The sequence below is a fragment of the Sphaerodactylus townsendi genome, linkage group LG01, assembly GCF_021028975.2.
Source record: "Sphaerodactylus townsendi isolate TG3544 linkage group LG01, MPM_Stown_v2.3, whole genome shotgun sequence".
Lineage (NCBI taxonomy): Eukaryota > Metazoa > Chordata > Lepidosauria > Squamata > Sphaerodactylidae > Sphaerodactylus > Sphaerodactylus townsendi.
Window position 1 is genome coordinate 97,896,904 of NC_059425.1, and position 22,430 is coordinate 97,919,333.

The 22,430-nt window shown below is 42.4% G+C and overlaps 1 protein-coding gene across 2 annotated transcripts in view; it reads left to right on the forward strand.

Annotated features, from left to right (window-relative positions):
- Positions 1-9,044: 9,044 nt before the first annotated feature.
- The window catches only part of IPCEF1 (interaction protein for cytohesin exchange factors 1), a 49,564-nt gene continuing 36,178 nt past the window's right edge, over positions 9,045-22,430 (forward strand). The window contains exon 1 of one of the 2 annotated variants that reach the window (XM_048488495.1): positions 9,045-9,059. Coding sequence is in view for 1 of the 2 variants with exons in the window: in XM_048488478.1 (XP_048344435.1) it covers positions 19,967-19,990 (24 nt within the window). In the remaining variant the exon portion in view is untranslated. Of the gene's footprint in view, positions 9,060-19,895; positions 19,991-22,430 lie in introns of those variants that run through there. The other variant, XM_048488478.1, reaches the window with a different exon arrangement.

Consider the following 22,430-nt stretch of genomic DNA (forward strand, 5'->3'; position numbering starts at 1 on the left):
GGGTGTACCTAGGCAAACTGGCGCCTGGGGACAAAACCTGAGTTTGCCCCCCCCCCGGCCCGGCATATGGGCGGCCACCCTCCCCCACCATGACCAAACAATGATTTTTTTGTACCAGCTCACAAAACACCTCCTACTCCCATCAAAACATACATGGCTCTCTCCCCACCAACTCTTTTCCTAATTTCCTAATCACAACACCCCAATGAGATAGGTTGTTAGCCTGAGAAACCACTCCAAGCCAGTGCAAGTGGGTATGAAGCATGTAAATCTCTCACAAATCACCCCCAGAAAAACATTTACCAAACAAATGTCAGCATCATCTCTCACAAAACACCTCCGGTGGAATCCACCCCCAAACAGCATCACTTTCAATGGTGTTTAAACTGGGGAGCTCAGATTCTTCTTTTAAATCTACCTTAAAGGGAGAATCTGGGGTCCCCGGTTAAAACAAAATTGAAAGTGATGCTGTTTGGGGGTGGATACTCCTCCACCTGAAACAGCATCACTTTTGAGGGTTGGAGATTCAGATGAAACAAATAGCAGATTCGGCTGGAATCTGGGCAAATTTGGGCACATTCGTACAGAAATTGTCCGATTATGTCCTGCCCAAATATGAACAAATGCGAATGCAAGGTATTTAGGCTTTTGGGGGGGTATTTTTGGTGTTTTTTTGGCCTGCAGGGAGTCCATTTTTAAAGCTAGTAGCACCATGATTTCAGAGCATCATCCAGAGACTGCCCTGATGATACCACCCAAGATTGGCGATGTTTGGTTCAGGAGCAGCAAAGTTATGGATGCCCAAATGGAATGCCCCCATCCCCATTGTTTTCAATGGGAGCTAACCTGAGATGGGGGCTACCCATTTGAGGGAGCATAACTTTGGTCCTCCTGAACCTAACTTCACCAAACTTGGGTGGCATCATAAGAATAGTTAACAGATGATACCCTGAAAATTTGGTGTCACTAGCTTTAAAAATACACCCCTTCCAGGCACCCCAAGACATTTGCCCAAGATTCTTTGTTTTACAGTGACTTTGCTCCATTGTAGCCAATGGGGAATTTCTGAGTGTGGGCACCAGACTTTCAAGGTGGATCCAGGAAGCCCTCCTGGTAATAGCATCCAGGCTTAGAGACCTTTGCTTCTGAGGGTCCAATTTTATGGGCCCCCAAAAGGCTTATTTTGTTCCCCTGCTCCTGCACATGAGGCCTGCTGAGTTCTCTCAGAACTTCTCAGCGCCCCCACCCACCCCCAAAAGCAAAGCTCACCAAGCTTGGATGCTATTACTCAAGGCCTCTGGGAGCCACCTTGAAAGTCTGGCGCCTCTATCTTAAAAAATGTGTGGTCACTGCTTACACACTCAGAAATTCCCCAGAATCTGCCAGGCTTTTCAGCAAGTTCTGTGGTGGGAAAAATTATTTTCCCACTATAGACTTCAATGGGGCTTTCTGTTATGCCCATTTGGCACTGTGGTAGAGGTCTCAACAGGAGGCACTGTGGTAATGGTCTTTCTCTGGGCGGGGGCACTTATTTCCTGCAGGGCTGCTGGTGTGAGTCTCCTGAAAGGAACCAGCCAACTTTGCTAAAGTTTGCCTGTGATGGCCAAATGCTGTGGGCATCAGGTTTACCTTCAACTCGGTGCCCACAGCATTTTCCTCTTCCACACACAACTTAGCAAATTTGGCTGGTTCCTTTCAGGAGACTCACACCAGCAGCTACAGGAAATGCCCCCACCCAGAGCAAGATCCCTACCACAGTGCCTCCTGTTGAAACCTCTACCACAGAGCCATCTGGGCATAACAGAAAGCCCCATTGAAGTCTATGGTGGGAAAGTAATTTTTCCCACCACAGAAGTTGCTGAAGAGCCTGGCAGATTCTGGGGAATGTCTGAGTGTGTAAGCACTGGCTGCACATTTTTGAAGATAGAGGCGCCAGACTTTCAAGGTGGCTCCAAGAGGCCTTGAGTAATAGCATCCAAGCTTGGTAAGCTTTGCTTCTGGAGTGGGGGGGGGGGAGTTGAGAGAGTTCTGAGAGAACAGCCCACAGGCTTTCATGTGCAGGAGCGGGGAAACAAAATAAGCCTTTTGGGGGCCCATAAAATTGACCCCCAGAAGCAAAGGTCTCCAAACCTGGATGCTATTACCAGGAGGCCCTCCTGGAGCCACCCTGAAACTCTGGTGCCTCTATCTTCAAAAATGTGCAGCCTGCCTACACACTCAGAAATTCCCCATTGGCTACAATGGAGCAAAGTCACTGCAAAACAAAGAATCTTGGGCAAATGTCTTGGGGTGCCTGGAAGGGGTGTATTTTTAAAGCTAGTGACACCAAATTTTCAGGGTATCATCTGTTAACTATTCTTATGATGCCACCCAAGTTTGGTGAAGTTATGTTCAGGAGGACCAAAGTTATGGTCCCTCAAATGGGTAGCCCCCATCTCAGGTTAGCTCCCATTGAAAACAATGGGGATGGGGCACCCCCTTTGGGGGTCCATAACGTTGCTGCCCCTGAACCAAACATTACCAAATTTGGGTGGTATCATCAGGACAGTCTCTGGATGGTACCCTGAAATTTTGGTGCCGCTAGCTTTAAAAATGCGCCCCCTGCAGGCCAGAACGTGAAAAAACACTTAAATTTTTAAAAAACACACAAACGACCCTGAAATGTTGGCGCCCCCCCACGTGACCAAATGGGGGGCGCCCAGGGACATAGGGTACCCCCTGTTCCTAGGCAGGAATGCCACTGCTTGCAAACAATTGTGAACGCAGATTGAAAGTGGATTATTCTGCATGTGCAGAGAGGCCCAGGTGTGTATGGAACCCCGCTCTCCCCTGCAGCCTGGCCTAGGCCAGCATTTAACTGCGAGTTCCACCTCCTAGTCCACGTGGACTTTGAAGGCAGAGTCTGCAGTTTTAAATTGGATCTGGCCAAGTCCAGAGTTAGATTGCTGGCTCAGCCTGGCTAGGACCAGCTTTATACTATGGACTCTACCCTTGAAGTTTACCTGACTTTGGAGGTGAAGTTTGGAGGTGAAGCCAGCAGTCTAAAGCTGGACCTGACCAGGTTGAGCTTGCAATTCAACACTGGGATCAACCACTTGTGTTGCTGTGCTCTGCCTCAACTTGCCCTCCTAAGCCAGGTGGAGTCCTTTTGATTACTGCCCCTCCCCCCCGACTTAACTAAGAACACTTGACTTGGCTCCTGAGGAATCCTTAGTGGCCTCCACTATCCTACCCTGTTTCCCCAAATATAAGACATCCCCTGAAAATAAGACGTAGTAGAGGTTTTGCTGAAGTGCGAAATATAAGGCATCCCTCAAAGTAAGACGTAGCGAAGTTTTTGTTTGGTAGCATGCCTGACGAACAGAACACAGAAAAATAAGACATCCCCTGAAAATAAGACATAGCACATCTTTGGGAGCAAAAATTAATATAAGACACTGTCTTATTTTCGGGGAAACACTGTAGGAAGGGCTGTGGAGGCTGCTCTGGTGCAGCAGAGTTGCGGCAGGGTTGCAATTTCAGTGCTTGCCCTGGGCACCATTCTAGGTAGATATACCCCTGCTTTTGCAGCCCAGATAGTAGTTAATAGTTAAATATCTTATGACTGGCTGGCTGAGGAAAGGTTGTACAATAATTTACATAAATTATGTGTAGAAAGATTGAGTCTAAACTCTAAGATGTATTTTTTTTTAAAAAAAAAAATCCTCTCAGTCCTTCCTTCTCACTAAATCGGGAAGGGATAATGAAATTGTGACACTACTGGGTAGCTTTTAAATCCAGAACCTCCTTCACTTTCCTCCAAAGCATTGAGTATCACTGTTGATGTCACAGGTGAGTTCAAGAGGCAGATGCTGAAAGAAGATGATAGCCTCCCTGGGAATTCCTAAAAGAATGCCATTGAGATGCATAGGTAGAGGGGCAGCTCTGACTTTATTATGCATCTGTTATAATACAAGCAGAAACCAGAACATTTTTTTCAAGTAAAATGTGAAATACCATCACTGAATGCTTTCAGACAAGTGACATTTTTTCAGGTTCTATTTTTAGATAGTGAGTGTAAAATAGGCCACAATGAATGGGTTCAAAATAAAAGTCACTGTTGGTATTGAGAACAGAAATCAGTGGGCATGATGTAGTCACCATTGGCTGAAATCTCTATGGCTAAGTGAACATTTTGGAAGCCAGTAGAACTTCCTTTTAACATTGTATTGAGAATAACTTGTCTTGAATATGCATCTGTTTCTTTGGCATGTTTTGTTCTTCTCCTGCAGCATATCTAGTGGCAGCTAGTCCTTAACCATATATAGTAGATATAGTATAGATACTACCACCAAGTGGAAATCACAAGAAGTACACTTGGAAAAGAGCTTTTTGGTTCATTTAAAAATAAGAATGTGGTGTAATCTTAAGCAGGTATGCCTTCTAAGTCTTGAGGACATTATAAAAAGTGTTTTGGAGAAGAAGTTTGCACAGCTCTCTCCCCCAAAATGTTTTCAGGATGTTTTATTTTTCTCAACCTGGACTTTTATGAAAATCAATCATAGAACTATGGAACCATAGAGGGCAATCAAATCCCTTGCCATGGAGGCATATACAATCAAAACACCCCTGACCGATGGCCATCCAGCCTCTGTTTAAAAACCTCAAAAATAGGAGACTGTATCACACTCCAAGGCAGTGTTTTCCAGTATCGAACAGCCCTTTCTGTCAGGAAGATTTTGCTATTGTTTAGGTGGAATCTCCCTGTATCTCGACTCCATTACCCCTTGTCCTAGTGCTCCCTTTTCAACATGACATTTCTTCAAATATTTAATCATGGCTATCATGTCACCCCTTAACTTTCTCTTCTTCAGACTAAATAAACCTAGCAACCTAAATCTCTTCTCCTAGGACACAGAATTCAGACCTTTTACCATTTTGGTTGCCTTCTTCTGGACTCATTCCACTTTGTCAATATCCTTCATGAATTGTGGTGCCCAGAACTGTACACAATATTCCTGGTGAGGTCTGACCAATGCAGAATGGAGAGGTGCTAGACACTATACTCCTATTGATGTATCCCTAAATTGCATTGGCTTTCTTGGCTGCAGCATCACACTGCTGACTCATAATTGTGTCTACTAATTCTCCCAGATCCCATTCACATGTACTGTTGTCAAATCAGGTGTCATCAGGTGATATGTAACTGGAAAGTTTCTATGCTGTCTATTAAAGACAGGAGTCTGTCCTTTCCCTGAGAGGTTAAACATCCACCTGAGCCTATGGGAGTGCTGCTCCAGCATTCAGTCTCCTTCTGGGAAGCAGGGTTGAGGGCTGCTTGAGAGCGAGTACAGATAGGAGAATTGTCTCATCAAGGGAACACACAATTTTGTGATTATGTCAGCCTGGTAGTGTGGCAGAGTGGTTTAACTCTACCTCCGGGAGAGTATAGAGTTGTGAGGACTATTCTGATGGACCTCTTTTTGTTTTAATTATTTTTTATTTTTCTTTATCGACCACCACTATCACTCAAGAGATGTATAATTTGTCTCTTCTTGTTTTCCTGTCCCACACTTTTGATGAAGGAGAATCCACCAAAAATTCTTTCCTAGTATGTAAGTACCGGTAGTATGGCCCAAGAGAGGATTAATGAAATAAAATTTTTGTCACTTGTGGAAGCAGTAAAGTCAATTTGCAGAGAAGTTTCAGAAAATAAACTTGTAAGTAACAAAACAAAACAATGATGAAACTTAAGATATTTAAACAATTGATATTTTCTAATCAGAATGTATCTGATTACAAAAATATTTCATGGACAGGTGTTGATATTTTTGATATATACTGAAATAGCTCCTTGGCAGTCACTGCTTAGTTGAACAGACGTAAGCTTCTTGAAACAATATTTCAATTGTTGGAGTCAAGAACAAAACACAGATTTTCCCACTTTCCTTCCTTAAAACTGGTTAGGGATCACAACCTTTACTTAGGAGCTATTTCTCTCAGGGAAGGACACTCAAATCATTTCCCTCACACAAAGGATCCTCTTAGTCCTACATGACTGTGCTCCTCATACTCTAGCTGGCAGCCTCAGCTCTCTGCCTCATCAGTCTTTTTTCAACTGTCAGTTTCTAAACCGCCAACTGTAGAATTCTATTTTTTTCCTTTTGAAACCTCCTGTCACTCAAGGTTCCATGACTGGGACAGCTCATCATTAAGCAGTTGCTATCACACATATCTGGTGATTAGCAGATCTTGCAACTAAAAGCTTTGAAGAGAATCCTGTGAGGGTTGCCATTCTCCTGGTAGGGCTTGGAGATCTACCAGAATTACAGCCGATCTGCAAATGGCAGAGAATAGTTCTCCTGGAGAAAAAGGCAGCTTTGGAGGGTGAATTATAGGGTATTATGCACCCCAAGCTTCCTCCCCTCCCCAAACTTCATCTTCCCTAGGCTCCACACCCAAATCTCCAGGAATTTACAACTTGGAGCTGGCAATTCTAAAAGAGCAATAGTTATGAAACCTCCTGCTTTAGTGATATTCTTCATGCTGAGTACCAAGTTTACATCACAGCAGTGCCCTGATGCCTTTACTCTTGCTAATGTAAGAACAACTTACAACTGATGGGAAAATTTATATCTCAAAACCAATCAGTTTCCTCAGATTCATTGGAGAAGCAGCATGGATTCCCTTGGTTTCCAGACCCAGCCTGCCACACTGCCTCTCTAGAAAGACTGCTTGTGGATGCTTAAAAAAAATAAAGCATAATCAAAACATAGAATGCCACAAAAGTTAGTAGCAATTTAAAAACAATTTTTAAAACTCTGCATTAAAGACTCACAGAGCATAAAACATAAAATATTGAAAAGCTTAAAACAAGTCTCAAAGCAGTTCAGACTAGAAGCTAGGGTTGCCAACCTCCAGGTGATAGCTGGAGGCCACCCACTAATACAGTTGATCTCCAGACAATAGAGATCAGTTCCCCAGGAGAATCCACGGGAGAAAATGGCTGCTTTGGATGCTCAGTGGTACCCAAAAGGACACACAAAAAAGAAAACCACGCAAATAACAAACTGCATATTCGACCCTACCCATCATCTCAGAACTGATTCCGGCATCACAATACACTTTTCAAAAGCTGGGCTAGATGTAGAACACTTTGTGGGAAGCTCCTTGCTCCCTCCCAATGGTATCAAATGAAAAACTCAAAAGGCCAACATCTGCTGGAAGAAGTCAGATGGCTAACAATGGTGGTTTCCTCACACTGCAAATTTAACGGGGAGACTTCGCACAGGTCCCGTCCCCAAAATGAGTACCCCATTTTATTTCCCTCAACCTGGGATATTTGGAAATCGCTAAACTAGCGATCCTTTTGGAAAATCCCTGATTGGAGTCACTCCCACGTGAATGACCAGGCAGGAGACACTTTATTTCCCTCCCTTCCACTCCATCATCCACAGTCAGTAATGCGTTCAGTATTGCCCTTCCATTGCAGGGAGGCCTTTTCCCCCCTTTTTTACATTTTGAGTGTTGCACCATGCGATAGGCATGGATGCAGGAGTTCATTTCTCTATGCCTGCGCATCAGTGCAAGTGTTGCAGGAAATTAGAAAAAGAAAGCCATTTCCATACGAAAGCGTGAAAGCAACCCAGATTGTTTCTATGGGCTCCAATTGCTGCCTGCATGGAACACTTGTGAACAGGAAAAGGGAAACAGATTCCTTTATAATGACTGCAGCCCATTATACATTTGCCTTCTGGAAGTGACCAATGTCTCTTTTACCTACTAAGGAATTTACAGTACTGATAATCTTCATGGCATCGTCAAAATAAGCATTCATAATAGACATGTGAGCTGAGATGGCATCATTCCCAAGTTCCCCTGAATCTAGCTAGGACAAGTGGAGAATTAATCGAAATTCAGCTGATGACTCATGGCTCCTTAAAGACGAACAAACTGATTGTGGCTTATGTTTCACAAGCCGAAGCCTACTTTATCAGGTCTATAAAGAGGTCAAGATATTTAATTAAAAATGAACCATGCTAAGACCTGCCTTGCAGTCTGACTTCTAGAAAAGTAATGACAGTAAATAGTCAGTTTGTCCCGCTGAAGACTAACCATTTCTGCTTAACCTGATTTTGGTATCTGCATCGTTGTCTTTTAACTGCTGGCTCCCTTAGAAGAAACAAAAATAAATCCACAAATTCACTGTGTCAAATCCTCATCTTAATGCCAGGGTAGCCCTCAGGAGCAAAACAATTCTCCCATATGAAAAATATACCATGTCTGGGACAAATGTCCCAGAGGAAATATCCTGACCCCATCTGTCTCCCAAAAGTTGCAAGTGGCGGGTGGCAGCTGCCTTTGTCCTTGAAAAAACTGATGTTTGAACTGATGTTGTTAACTAGAGATGTAATATACATTGTGAGAAAGGCAGGCTGTAGATAACACAAATAAATAAATGTGGTTGATCTTTTTGCAACTCTGCCCTCTGCTTGTAGATGGGAAAGAACGTCATCAAAGGAAAATAGTGGCCACCCTCAGGTGCAGATCTTTTCTTTTTTATTTAGCTGTATCGTCATGGAACTGTAAAGTATATTGTCTGTTCCAAAAAGCCAGTCCAATCAATAGTCTGTGACAAATTGACGATTTCAACAATCCAGAAATCAGAGGAGGTGTGGAGATGAGCTTCAGGAGGGCCAACTCTGGATAAATTAACATCCATTACATGTTCTTGCTTACAAATTGTATATGTGCAATTGTGTGTGTTAGTGTCACAAATGATGATTGTTTGAATATACTTGGGTTATGGGTAGATTATGTTAACTAGTGACTTTTGTCAAATCTTGACTGAACACTTGACTCCAGGCTCTCCTTCGGTCTTAATTTGGAAGCTGTTGATTAGACTTGTTCTGGGTTGTTGTTATGCCAACCAGCTTACTCCTTTCGTTTGCCTACTCATGACTTTTCCACCCGTTTCCTCTTGGGTAATTTGTCATTGCAACTAATTTGAGTAAGAAGGATTTCCTGTTGCCTTTTGCTAGGGTAAAGAAGGTGGCAGCATTTGAACTCCTGGCTTCTGGGTATGTGTAATTTGACCTTTTTACAATATTACCTTTAACACTTATTTCATTGTTTACTTTTTCTTGAGATTCAGCTGTCTAGAAGCTACAGTGTGGCATATGCATATGAAGTGTCTATACAGTTCGGCTTCTGTTTTGCAATGATCTGTAGAACGTCCCCCTTCCCATTTTCCTTTGGTTACCCAGCACAGATGAATGATTTCAACAAAATGCACAGTCCAGCCACTTCTAAGTTCCACTGTTTTCAAGGGGAGAGATTTAAGCCTGTAGCATTCCTGTTGTAATCAGTAGAAGGAAAAAAATACTTAATTTTGGCGAGGTTATGTCTGTTTCTGTGTTTTTTTAAAACCACCCATTATTTAATTCTAAATCAGAAAGCAAAGTATGAAGCTCCAGGTAATTTAGCTGAAACTGAATGCATGTAATGTTGGGTGTTTGACAGTGGCACAGTTAAAGATTGTAATGGCTGATGTTCAGAACAATTTTCTTAAACACTGCAGTCGATTGCAGTCCAAGTGGATACAGAAAAAGGACATGCTGCTTTTGCATCTAAATTGTTTGTGAACCCTGTATTTTCACAGATGCACTTACTGTGCACCCCAGTGGCTGACCATCCACCTTTGTCGGTATGGGGTTTTTTTGCAGCAACATTGAGTGGATGTTTTGTTGGGATGATGACCTCCCCATGTAGAAGGAAGTTCCAGGGGTAGTGTTTCCAAGTCTGTTTTCGGCCGTTTCCGCACGGCCAAAAGCAGCGACGCGATGACGTCGCAAATTGCGACGCATCCCAAAAAAAGCGTTCACACAGACAGGCGGAGCTGCGGGCGTCCGCAGCCCCGCAGAAATGTGACGGTTCGCGACGAAGCGCTATGGAAGCGGCGGCTCGCGACCGTTATAGCGCCATGCGCAAGACTTTGCCGTGCAGGCCCGGGACGCCATTTTGTGACGGCATAGCCCGGGCATGGCTGGTGTTCGCACGAAAAGCGGCTAAGGTCGACAAGCTGCCAAGCATGGGGAAAAAGAGTGGTTTTAAGCTGCTTTCAGCATACACCGCCTTCAAGGCCGGTTTAGCTGCTTTCGCTGACGGGCGCCATCAAGACTGCGCCAGCCGCTAAGCGCGTGCGAACGCTCTCGCTCTGACGCTTCTTTTTCCGTTGCGACGACGTCATATTTTGCCCGTGCGGAAACGGCCTTCTTTTATTTTAGAGTTTGTAATATTGGCTTTATTTCAGAGGTGGGATCCAGCAGGTTCTCACCAGTTCCCGAGAGTGGGTTGCTAATTATTTGTGTGTGCCGAGAGGGGGTTACTAATTGGGTCTGCTTTTCCATTAGAAATTCCATTAGGTCCAAAAATCATAAAGTCCTGTTGTTTCCTATGAAGCTTGGTTGGTTCGATGCAAGGTAGAAAACGGGATAATTCTCCTCCTGTTGGAAGAGCTGTTTTAAAAACATGTTTTAGAAATATGGTAAAAGTTCCTTGTTTAAGGAAAGTATCCCTTCTCTTTGATTTCTAGAAACAAAATTAAGTATTTGAAAGTATTAAGTATTTGACAGGCAGTCAATTAGAAGAAAAGTAGTTGTTTCTGTTGGCAGTAGACGATAGGACTTGCTATAATGAGTTTAAATTATGGACAGAAAGATAGCAGCTGGAAATTAAGAACTTTTTTTTTACAGTAAGAGTTTTTTACAGTAACAGAGAAATTATTAATGCCCCACCCCTGGAATGCCCGGCCACTCTGGTCGTGCCCTGCCCAGCCCTATTTGCACTACACCACTGTTTGAATCCCACCACCATGGGAACCTGTTACTAAAATTTTTGGATCCCACCACTGCTTTATTTGTAAATGTATGAGCAGGGTAGAAGCAAACAAGCATATTCCGAAAGAGAACGTGCCACCCACCTACACATATACACACACGTATAGAGCTAAGGTCTTACTTCCAATTAGTTCTAACCCTGAACTGCATATATATATATATATATATATAATTTTGTTTTATGTCTAGACCAGTTATACAGAGCAGACAGAGCACAAACATGGAGAATTGCAAGGGAGATTAGACTACCTTGTCTAGTTATATTGGTTATAATAAAAAGGCAAAATTTAAGTTGGGTGTCTGTTCTGAAACACTTCTTTGTCTTGCTATATTTTTACTGGAAAAATTTGCTCCTCTTTCAAAGTAGTGTGACACAACCAGTGCAAAAAAAAAATCTAATGTTTTATTGGGATAGATACTTGTAAGTCAGTTGCTGATCAAAGGAACATAGTACAGTATTTAGCGAGCCAGGAAGAACACATGCTTTTCACACATGGAAACAGGCTTGTGTGGTTTCTCCATAACTGCTACAGCTGCTACTACAACACAGTAGCAATGGGGCCTCCACATTGTCAATTTTTTCTACACAACCAGGATTTTCATGGTTTCATTTTTAAAATGGCAACTGAATATCACAATACTATATTTATTTTAAAAAGTAGAATATCTCACAGAGATATTCCTTTCCCCTTATCTCTGGAAAAAGGGGTTAGAAATACTGTGTGTGTGTGTGTTTAAATAGGCACTTCAGAGAACCTGATACACAAATTGTTTTAATGCTAATAATATTCCATTGCTGATTTTAACAAACAACTCTGGTGGCATGGAGAAGAAATGGCTGTAGTGGGAACAGGAGCAGGGAAAATGTATGTTGGGAAAATACAAACTTTCCTATCCATGTGGCAGCCAAACTTTGCTGCATTCTTTCCTAAAACTTCAGAGCATAGGAAGTTTGGGAAGGAGTGAAGAAAAACCAAAAGACAATTGTGGTGTGGGAAAGCAAGGGAAAACTTGCTTCTCAACAGCACGAATGTGCCAGAAATACCTAGACTGGTCAGTCTGGATGACTTCAATGTTCAGGCTGAATGCTTCTTGCCTGGGCTAGTCCAAGATTATAACTTTTTTGGCTGATCTGGACCTTTCCCTAATTATGATGAATCCAATCAGTGGTGGGATTCAACTAATTTAACAACTAGTTCCAGTAGTGGGATTCAAATAATTTAACAACTGGTTGTTTACAAGCACCATTTTAACAACCGGTTGTGCCGAAGTGGTGCGAACCAGCTGAATCCCACCACTGGATCCAACCCATGAAAGAGTTCATACCTTGGACTTAATCTTTTACAATGAGCCTTTGAAAGACATCCATGAAAAAGTGGGCCACTTGAAACAGATTGTGGATCCTTTTGGATTCCAAAATTTTCTGGGGGATTTTAGGATTCCAAATAAATGCCCTGTTGAGACTGTTATAAGAACCTGGAGTGTGAAGTTCTTCAAAACTATTGTCCCTAGATATGCCTCTGCCTGATATAAATACATTAAAATTACATAAATAAAGCGCACTGAACTCTGGGTCAAATAACCTGTGTGGAAACAGCCCACAGGAAATTTCTGCTGCGTAATTTGGGAAGCAGTAAGGTTTCTTTGCTTGCTTTATGTTGAATGCTTTCACTTCCACCATTCCTGACAATTTTTATGTAATTCATAGTTCTAGTCCCCCCACCCCCCATTTTTGTATATTTGGACAGGCTATTCCAGGTTATGAGTTTATATTGCAACAAGGGTTGTTCATTTATTGCATGACAGGCCAACACTGTCATTCAAGGGAACATTCTGTTTCAAGAAGAATGCATTATCCCAGCACTCAAACAGCAGAATGCAGTCTTTTCCCCAGTTAGTTGGGCTACTGTAATTTGAAGTATTGTGTGGAAAGTGGTTGCATGACAGTTCCAGCACTTACTCAGCACTGCTTGTGACACCTCCTCTAAGTTAATATCCTGTAGTCATTATGACATTTTCCCATTTCTGGTGAAGAGAGGAGATCTCAAGGAATGACTGGTTTTGGATATAGTTTGGAGAAACACCTTAGTAATTAGTTACACTTCCCTTTAACTGCTTCAGGCACTGTAGGGGAGAGGAATGTATAACGTGACATGAGAACTATCCAAAGGGGTATTCACAATAGTATACAACAATCTTTCTCAGACAATATAACTATGTGTACCAAGAGTCCACTAGTGTGAGTATATACTACTTGAGATGTTTTTCATATGTGCAGTTACCACTTTGAATAAAGAGGGAAATACATTTTTTTAAAAATGCTCATACAGCTTTGGAACATGCTACGTGCATAGTAACAGTAACAGTAAACCTTTATTAGGCATAAATCTACATGCATAGTAGGAAACCCAGGATTCCTACTTCTTTTTGTTTTATTTATATGTATAAACTTAATAACAGTAAGTTTGACCAAGACGTGGCATAACACAAAAATAAATATGCATAATGTGAGCAATACTACCTCCTACTCTCTGAAGAATTCTCTCTGAGCTAATGTAGAAAAGCTATAGCAAAAGAAATCTGGAGCAAGTATTATATGTTTCTATCTGCTATGGAATTAAATCCCTGGAAATACAGTTGTGAATTTCAGCTGCACCTATAAATTCCAACGAATTTCAGAAAATATAAGCCAGATTTTCATTTTAGATCTTTGACTTGGTAAAGATACTATGCAACCAATTCCATGTGGTATAGATTCTTCCAATTGTATGTGTTAGTATAGTGAGACTTGAGTTGTTCAAAGCATGTCATTTGATGTATCTGATTAAACTTCTTTCCAAAGATGATGTCCAGGGATGAGAATAATTTAAATTTCTTACCGCTTCTATCTCTCTTGGGGAGGGGACACAAAGCAGAAGATGGGAGGTACTACTTCAGGCCTTTGCTTAACAAGAACTCTGCACTGGTCTGTACTGATGTACTTTAACCTCTCTTTACACACTACAATAAATCAGCTGGTCTTTTAATTCAGCATTATTATCCATTTTGAAGATGAAGGTTCCTACAGTGATAAGTACCACCGCTTGCCACATGAGGGCTCACTGAGCTGAAATATTCATCCCAAGAGATATATCAGACAAATAATATCAACAATTTGATCATATTAAAAAACAAGAGGAAAACTAGATCTGGATGTGTCCTGAAAAGTAAAGATGTATTTAAAGATGAAGTATATGCAATTGCTGTTAATGCTGTTAAAGCAAAAAGGCTGTACTTTTTGAAGAATTTAATTGTTTTAAACCTTCTTTTTATCTTGCTGTTATTAGAAATGAACTGAAAATGGGAAGGCACTTTTTTCAGTTATTTCCTCCCCACCACCATTGTGAATACATATGCTGCAGAGAGAGCTGCGCAGTGGAGAGGAACTTCCAGTGGAGTACTGGGCTGAAATGGCGCCTGGGGGCATGACCGCCTCCCCGCACCCCCTCCTGGCTCCCCACACCCCATTTACGGGAGCAAGCAGGAAGGCCGAGGGAGGGCGGGACTCAGCAGTGTGCAGCCATGGCGCCTGCCTGGGCCGCCCACCACGGCATCCTGGCCTCCCTGCAGGCTGGCTTCTGCCACCCCCCTCATGACGAAACGGCTTGTACCCAGGGACATGAGATAACCCATGTCCCCATTAGCGGTATGCCACTGGGGACTTCTGCAGCATCCTCACAGCACATCCGTGATGTCTGTGTCTGTGTCTTTTCTCTTTTTTTTTTTGCATCTTTAACACTTCCTCCATGCCCCAACCCCAAAACATATCTCATAACTTTCTGCATGTGTGTTGAGTGCTGTCAAGTCACTTCCCACTCATGGTGACCTTATCAGTGAATGTCCTCCAAAATATCTTATGGTTAATAGCCTTGCTCAGGTTTTGCAAACTGATGAATAAGTCAGTTCATCTCATGTTGAGGCTTTCTTTTTCCCTACCACCTTCAGATGTTCCTGGCATTATTTTCTTTTCCAGTAAGTCTTATCTTCTTATAATTTGACCAAACTATGATAGGCTCAGTTTAGTCATTTTAGTTTCTAGGCTAGGGGGAGTTGAGGCTTGATTTGAAATAGAACCCGAGTATTTGATTTTTTTGGCAGTCCAAGACCATCTACACACATGTGGTCACCTTTGGCTTGAGTGTACATTCCCTTTGGGTTTGATTCTTGGTTACACACATGTTTTCCCCTTGTCGGCAGTCACCAAAAGTATGACCTTTTCTCTAGTAAAAGCGAAGGAGATACCATGCATTTAGCTTTCCTCAGCTTTCCTCATTCCTCCCTGTTCTTCCCTGTCTACAACACACCGGTTGCTCCTACTCTTCAGGCCACCATTTCAGTACAGTCTGAAATGATCTCCTCCCCACTCCCCCAGAGTCTATCACTGGAGCAGTGAGCCCAGTGAAATTGACAAGGCTGGTTTAATGAAGTAATGACGATGGCATCAAAAAGGTAGCAGGCAATGTTCAATAAATAGTAACAGTAAGCACAATACATTATGCATAATAACAGGTTATTGTCTTGAGAACTGCTATCCACTTTCCTCTCTGCAAAAGTCAGAAGCTGACTATTCCACATATGATTAATAACTACTTTCTCAACTATAATCCCAAAGGCACTTTTCATGCCTACGACCCACTTAGGGATGTTGTTTTGGTATCCTATTTCCTTGCTTTCTAGTTCACTTTTGATGTTCCTTATAATTTGCATGATGATAAAGGTGTTTCCTATCTTGCTGTTTACATTTCGGATATAACTTCCAAACAGCACTGAAATTTTCTTTCATAGGATCCCTTTTCAGCTTTTTTTTCATAGTTGTAGTTACTTTTAGAACCATCTCTCTTTATTTTTAGTTTCTAATTGTTGTTAGAAACTAAATTGTTAAATTTGTTGGCTTAATGCAAGGTCTATTGTTAAGTTTGTTGGCTTAATGCAATTAAGAATAACATAATTTGATTCAAAGAGTTTAATCTTTTTATAGGCATGTGTATTTACATTGACTACGCCTGTGCTTTGTGGGGATCTATCCATCTTGTCTTTTTTTGCCTGTTTCCATAAATATTATTTATTTCCATAAATATTATTTATAAAGGCAGCAAAAAAAAGGTTATTTTTTAAATTTTGTTTTGGTCTTATTGCAATACAAATCACTGATTTTGTTGTTGTGAATGTTTTATTGTGCTGCATTTTTCTCATGTGTTTGAATATTGCAAAAGATGGTTGTGGTGGGTTTTCCAGGCTGCGTGGCCGTGGTCTGGTAGATCTTGTTCCTAATGTTTTGCCTGCAACTGTGGCTGGCATCTTCAGAGGTGTATCACAGAGGGAAGTCTGTTAGTGTGTAACAGACTTCCCTCTGTGATACACCTCTGAAGATGCCAGTCACAGATGCAGGCAAAACTTTAGGAACAAGATCCACCAGACCACGGCCACGCAGCCCGGAAAACCCACCACAACCAGTTGAATCTGGCCGTGAAAGCCTTCGACAATAAACTGTAAAATATGCTTTGATAAAGAAGCCTGTTCTGGATGGGGTTGTAGTATTTGTAAGGATCAAGCTAACAGCCTGGGATGGCTCTTGTTTTAAAGAACAACTGGCCCTGGTGAGATAAAGCACCTTCTTTCTCTCATTGGTGCCTCCCCCGTTCAGGGAGGGCCTTGCCATTCACTCTGGTAACATCTAGGTTAGAATGCTGTAAGGGATCCCTGGCAATCTCCTGGAATTACAACTGATCTTCAGTTTATAGAGAACAGTTCCTCTGGAGAAATGGCAGTTTTGGAAGGTGGACTATGGCATTATATTCTGCTGAGGTCCTCCCCTCCCTAGGCTGCACCCCTCAAATCTCCAGGAATTTCCTAAACCAGAGATGGCAACCCTATGTAACGTACACATTTCTGTTTCTTTAGAAAATGGCACCTACTCCAGTAGGTGGGTTTTTTTGGGTGGTGGTGGTTCTGTTTTGTGTGGGTAGTTCTCAATGGTAGAAATGAAAGCTGAGACATTTTTTGAATTACTGCTCCTTAATTTAACTGTGCAGCAACAGGAGAGCACCTGCCCATAAGAAAAAGGGCACAGTTCTTATTCTGCATCATGGATGACGACCCACTACCATTAGGAATACTATCGCTCAGTAGCAGGTAGAATAAATGCAACTGAAGAGACAAGGGGAAAACGATGGAAGTTGTGATGGGAGGGGGAATAGAGGTATTTGGAATGATTTCACAGAAAGCATTTCCCAGACACAAGAAAATCGTTGGTAAGATGTGTGTATGGAAAAGGCAATAGTTTTCTTTAAAATCAGCTGGAGAAGGACCATGCCATTGTTATTGTTATTGTGACAAATTATTATATGCGTATTGTCTGCTATTTGCTACAACAGCATGATTATTCTGTGAAAAGGAATGTGTCAGAAGTTTTAAAATGGCCCCAGCAGGTCAGTACCCAGCAGGTCATATTGACCCAATGTCTTGTGGAGGATCTGACAATCAAATCTTTCTTTATAATTACATAAATATCAATTGGAAAGCTTTTGTTTTCATCTTCTGCTTCTTAAAATCTTGACTATTTGCTCTCTTGCTGTGTGTCAAGTCAGAACAACTTCTGAGCAGCTGCCTTATTAAACTCAATGCTGGGGAGTGTGGCTGGAATCTTGTGGGATTATTAGGTTGGTACATGCAACATTTCATAAAAGATTACTGATCTTTTTTTGGCATCAGCAGTGTTCTTTGTGAAAGGACATTAGGTTGAAAAGAGTGACAATTGGCTTCTATTTATTCATTTAACTCTTTATACCCCACTTTTTTCTCCAGTGGAAAGAACTGACACCATCAATCTCCCTTTCTCCCTTTCACCCTCACACCAAGCCTGTGAGATAGGCTGAGAGAAAGTGACTACCCAAAGGTTACCCAGTGAGCTTTCATGACAGAGTAACTGACAGGGGAACCAGACCTGGGTCTCCCAGATCCTAGTCTGACACTCTAGACCACTACACCACACTCGCTCTTTGTTGTGACATTTGTTTTGCAGTTGTGTAGTGTTTCACTAGTGTTTTGTTTTGCAAATTTGCTGTGGCGGGCTCTCCACTTCCCTGAATAGTGAGAAGATCAGTGTCAGAGACAGGGTTATGGAGTTTCATTTCCTTTGTCTGAGAGAGGGCCTTGTTTATCTTTGTTTGTCCCAGAAGAGCACAGTATAAATAAATTCCTACTGTGGCTATCAGATTTTTAGACAGTAATGATTACAGTCAACCCTTGCTTTCCATTTTCACAAACTGTATCTTCCCATGTTCATCCTTATGCTGGAGACATATAACCTGCAATGTAACTGATTTGACATCGAGAACAACTTTTTTCAGCCATTAATGAAATTCAGAGCCTAAGAAAAATTATTAAAAATGCCCATGGGAGCATTTGCAGAAGATAATCAATATATGAAGAAAGGGCTAAGCATCACTTCACCTCTCATTTGTTGCTTTTTCTTTGCAACGACTACTTATTTCCAGTACAATAAAATATTTAATTTAGAACAGCACAAGGAAGAATGCACAAGGGTTTGTGTGTGGGGGTATATATTTTATTTTTCCTTTCCCTAAAAACATTCCAAGCGCCTCTCCTTTTCCTGCTTCCTGCTTCCTTCTCTCTCTCTCTCTCTCTCTCTCTCTCTCCCCCCCCCCGCCCCCCCATCTACAGTTTACCCGCCTCTCCTGCTGGCAGCCTCTACCCAGGAAAACTGTGGCCCAGTTGCATCTGGTTGGCAGTGTCAGCCTAGTTGCATGGAGGGGAATTCTCGAGGACTCTCAGGGGGCACCCCACTTTCCTTTCTATTTCTCTCACCACACTATCTCCTATTTCCACTATCCTGGATAATGCCATATTGTCACCTTCCCCTACCTCTTTCAGTCTTTTCCATCCACCCACAAACCTACCTGTTATCTTCTGTCCATCTTCAGACAGCTTCAGCTTGTCTGATGAGGGGCTGAGAGTGGAGTGCGAGAGACTGGCATCACTATGTAAGCCAAGGAAGGTCCCCTTGCTGTCAGAGGAGGTGCCAGAGGCAGGGTGCAGGGGGCTGGCCATGACACTTGCCTTGAAAACCTTATGGGCTTGCCTTGTCAGCTGTGACTTAACAGCACTTTCCAACACCACCACCACAATAAGACTGGATTACAAGAAGTAAAACAATGAAGTAAAAATATAATATATGCAAAAAAAACCCGTACCATAAACATCAACTCTGTAGGTGAGGCAATCTTCAGGAAACTATAGCAGGGCAAGATGTGATCTATGAGCTTCCATCTGGCCACTGTTTATTTAAAGGGTACATTTTCTTTCCATCAGGCCATATATAGATTCTTTGAGTTTTTGAAAAGAATGGCTAAGAGAGGGAACCTAAATCCAAAGTTTAGAATAGATAGAATATTGGTACCCATCTTTCTCCCCTTTGTGGGCTTAAATCAACCTGGCGTGTGTTTGTGGTGTTGGTGTTGGGAGGGTTCTTATCAGGGAAACAGCACCCGGGGAGAGTTAATTGGCCTTCCGGTAGCATTTTGGTTCTGATGTGTTTCAGTTTGCCACCCAGCTGCTTTTTGAAGTTGAAATGCACATCAATCACATGGAATTTGGCGCTTTGTCCTCATATTAGTCTAATTCTGGAAAATAGTTCCCAGGATTAACAGGAATAATGTTTAGTGCTGTAACTCAGTAAATTTACCAGTTTCCAGATGTCCAGCATGGACGCCATAGAGAGGCATATGCTGCACTTGTCAAAAACAGACACTGAGAAGTAAAACTACAGAACATTTTAACATTTTTCTTTTTATAGATTAACAGAGAATCCGCCCCCAAAAGGTGGCTTTCTGATTAATTGCAATGCAATCTTGTTCTGGAGGAAAGGAGATGATCTCACAGAAAATATTTCTAAAATATTCCCAACATTAAAATATCCACAGAGTGTTTTTAATACACACATTTAGAAAACCCTTTTATTAAGTTATTAAAAATGTAATTATTTTAACATATTTTACTTTCCAGCTTCTCCATCAATCTCAATATTGTGCATGGCAGCTGATGGCAAAGCTCTTGTGAGTATCTCTGTTTATCTTAGTGTGTATGCATATCTGTGGGAGGGGAATGATTATATTGAAGGCGTAAGGCCTTTGTTGTACATGTATTGTCTCCTTGGAAGGTGATATGTCTTTGTAGCCCTGTAGGCAAACTGTAGCCCTGGGCAAAACCTGAGTTAGATGCCCCCCCCATGGGCGGCCCCTCCACCATGACCAATTTTTTTTGCACCAGGACTTTGGTGCCTGCAGGGGGTGCATTTTTAGACATATCAGCACCAAAATTTCAGTGTATCACCAGGAGACTGTCCTTATGCTACCCCCAAGTTTGGTGAGGTTTGGTTCAAGAAGTCCAAAGTTATGGACTCCCAAAAGGGGTGCCCCATCCCCCATTGTTTCCAATAGGAGCTAATAGGAGATGGGGCTACAGTTTTGGGGGTTTATAACTTTGGCTCCCGTGAACCAAACTGCACAAAACCTGGGGGGTATCATCAGGGCAGTCTCCTGATGAGACCCTGAAAGTTTTGAGACTGTGCCTTCAGAAATGTGCCACCCACAGCCTGCAACCCCCATTGACAGCCATGCAGAAAACTCAATGCAGAACAAAGATTCTTGGGCAAATTTCTGGGAGACATGCCCCCATGGCCAGAGCAACGACTGCAGGGATAGAGGCCAGGAGGCATGTCCCCTGGTCTCCACAGAGTGACGGAAGCCAGGAGGAGGTAAGGAGGCATTTGGGGCCGGTGCAGGGAATACGCTGGCTTCCACCCAGTGCCATTCGCTCAGCACCGGATGGAAGCCACCGTATTCCAAAGCGAGGTTTGAATACATCATTGGTGGCAGGGAAGAGCAGCGCTGCATCAGTTTCACAGTGCCGCCTGTGCGAAGGGTCCAACACCGAACGTTGTTTTACCGGGCTGGTGATTCCGGCCCGTGCAGAAAGGGCCCAGGTGTCATGCATCCTATATCTGTGCTTTCATTTTTTCTGCCTAAGTGTAGTATCTTACATTTATCTCTGTTGAAATTCATTTTGTTTGTTTTGGCCCAGCTCTCTAATCTGTCCAGGTCATTTTGAATTCTGACTGGGTCCTCTGGGGTATTAGCTACCCCTCCTATTTTGGTGTCATCTGCAAATTTGATTAGCATGCCTTCTATTCCATCATCCAAGTCATTGATAAAAATATTGAATAGCACTGGGCCCAGGACAGAACCCTGTGGCACCACACTAGTCACTTCTCTCCTGGATGAAGATGAGCATCCTTGAGTTTGGTCAGTCAACCAATTGCAAGTCCATCTAATAGTAGCATTGTCTAGTCCACATTTCACTAGCTTACTTGCGAGAATATTATGGGGCACCATGTCAAAAGCTTTACTAAAATCAAGGTATGCTACGTCCACAGCATTCCCTTCATCTACCAAGCTTGTCACCCTATCAGAAAAAAGAAGATAAGATTAGTCTGGTAGACTTGTTTTTCAGAAACCCATGCTGACTTTTTGCGATCACAGTATTCCCTTCTAAGTGCTGGCAGACGGTCTATTTAATGATCTGCTCCAGAATCTTCCCTGGTATTGATGTCAGGCTGACTGGGTGGTAGTTGTTGTGGGCCTCCTTTCCCCCTTTTTGAAGATGGGGATAACATTAGCCCTCCTCCAGTCCACTGGGACTTCTCCGGTTCTCCAGGAGTTCTGAAAGATTACAGCAAGTGGTTCTGAGATTACTTCTGCCAGTTCTTTTAATGCCCTGGGATGTAGTTCATCAGGCCCTGGAGATTTGAATTGGTTTAAAGCACCCAGGTGCTCCTGCACTAACTCCTTATTTATTCTGGGTTGAATTTCTCCTACTGTATCTTCTGTTTCATTTTCTCCTGATGAGCACTGTTTCCTTTTTGGGAAAAGACTGAGGCAAAGAAGTAGTTCTGCTTTTTCTCCATCCCCTGTTAGCATTTTGCCATCTTCTCCATGCAGTGACTCTATCCTATCTTTATTCTTCCTTTTGCCATGGACATTATCAAAAAAAGCCCTTTTTGTTGTTTTTAACCTCTCTGGCAAGTCTCAGCTCATTGTGAGCTTTAGGTTTTCTGGCTTTCTCCCTACACATCCTGGTTCTTTGTTTGAATTCCTCTTTGGTGATTTCCCCCCTTTTCCATTTCTTGTACATGTCATTTTTAAATCTTAGCTCAGTTGAAAGTTCTTTAGACAGCCATCCTGGTTTCCTTAGACACCTCCCATTTTCCCTCCTCATTGGAACTGTTTCAAATTGTGCCCTCAAGATCTCACTTTTAAGAAATTCCCAGTCATCGTGCACTCCCTTCTCTTAGTATTAGTATTTTTGACCATGGGATTGGACCCAGTAGATTCCTAAGCTTACTGAAATCTGCTTCTTAAAATCTAGAATGTGTGTATAACTAGGCTTAGCATCCCATTTCCACTGTATAACAAACTTCAGGAGAACGTGATCACT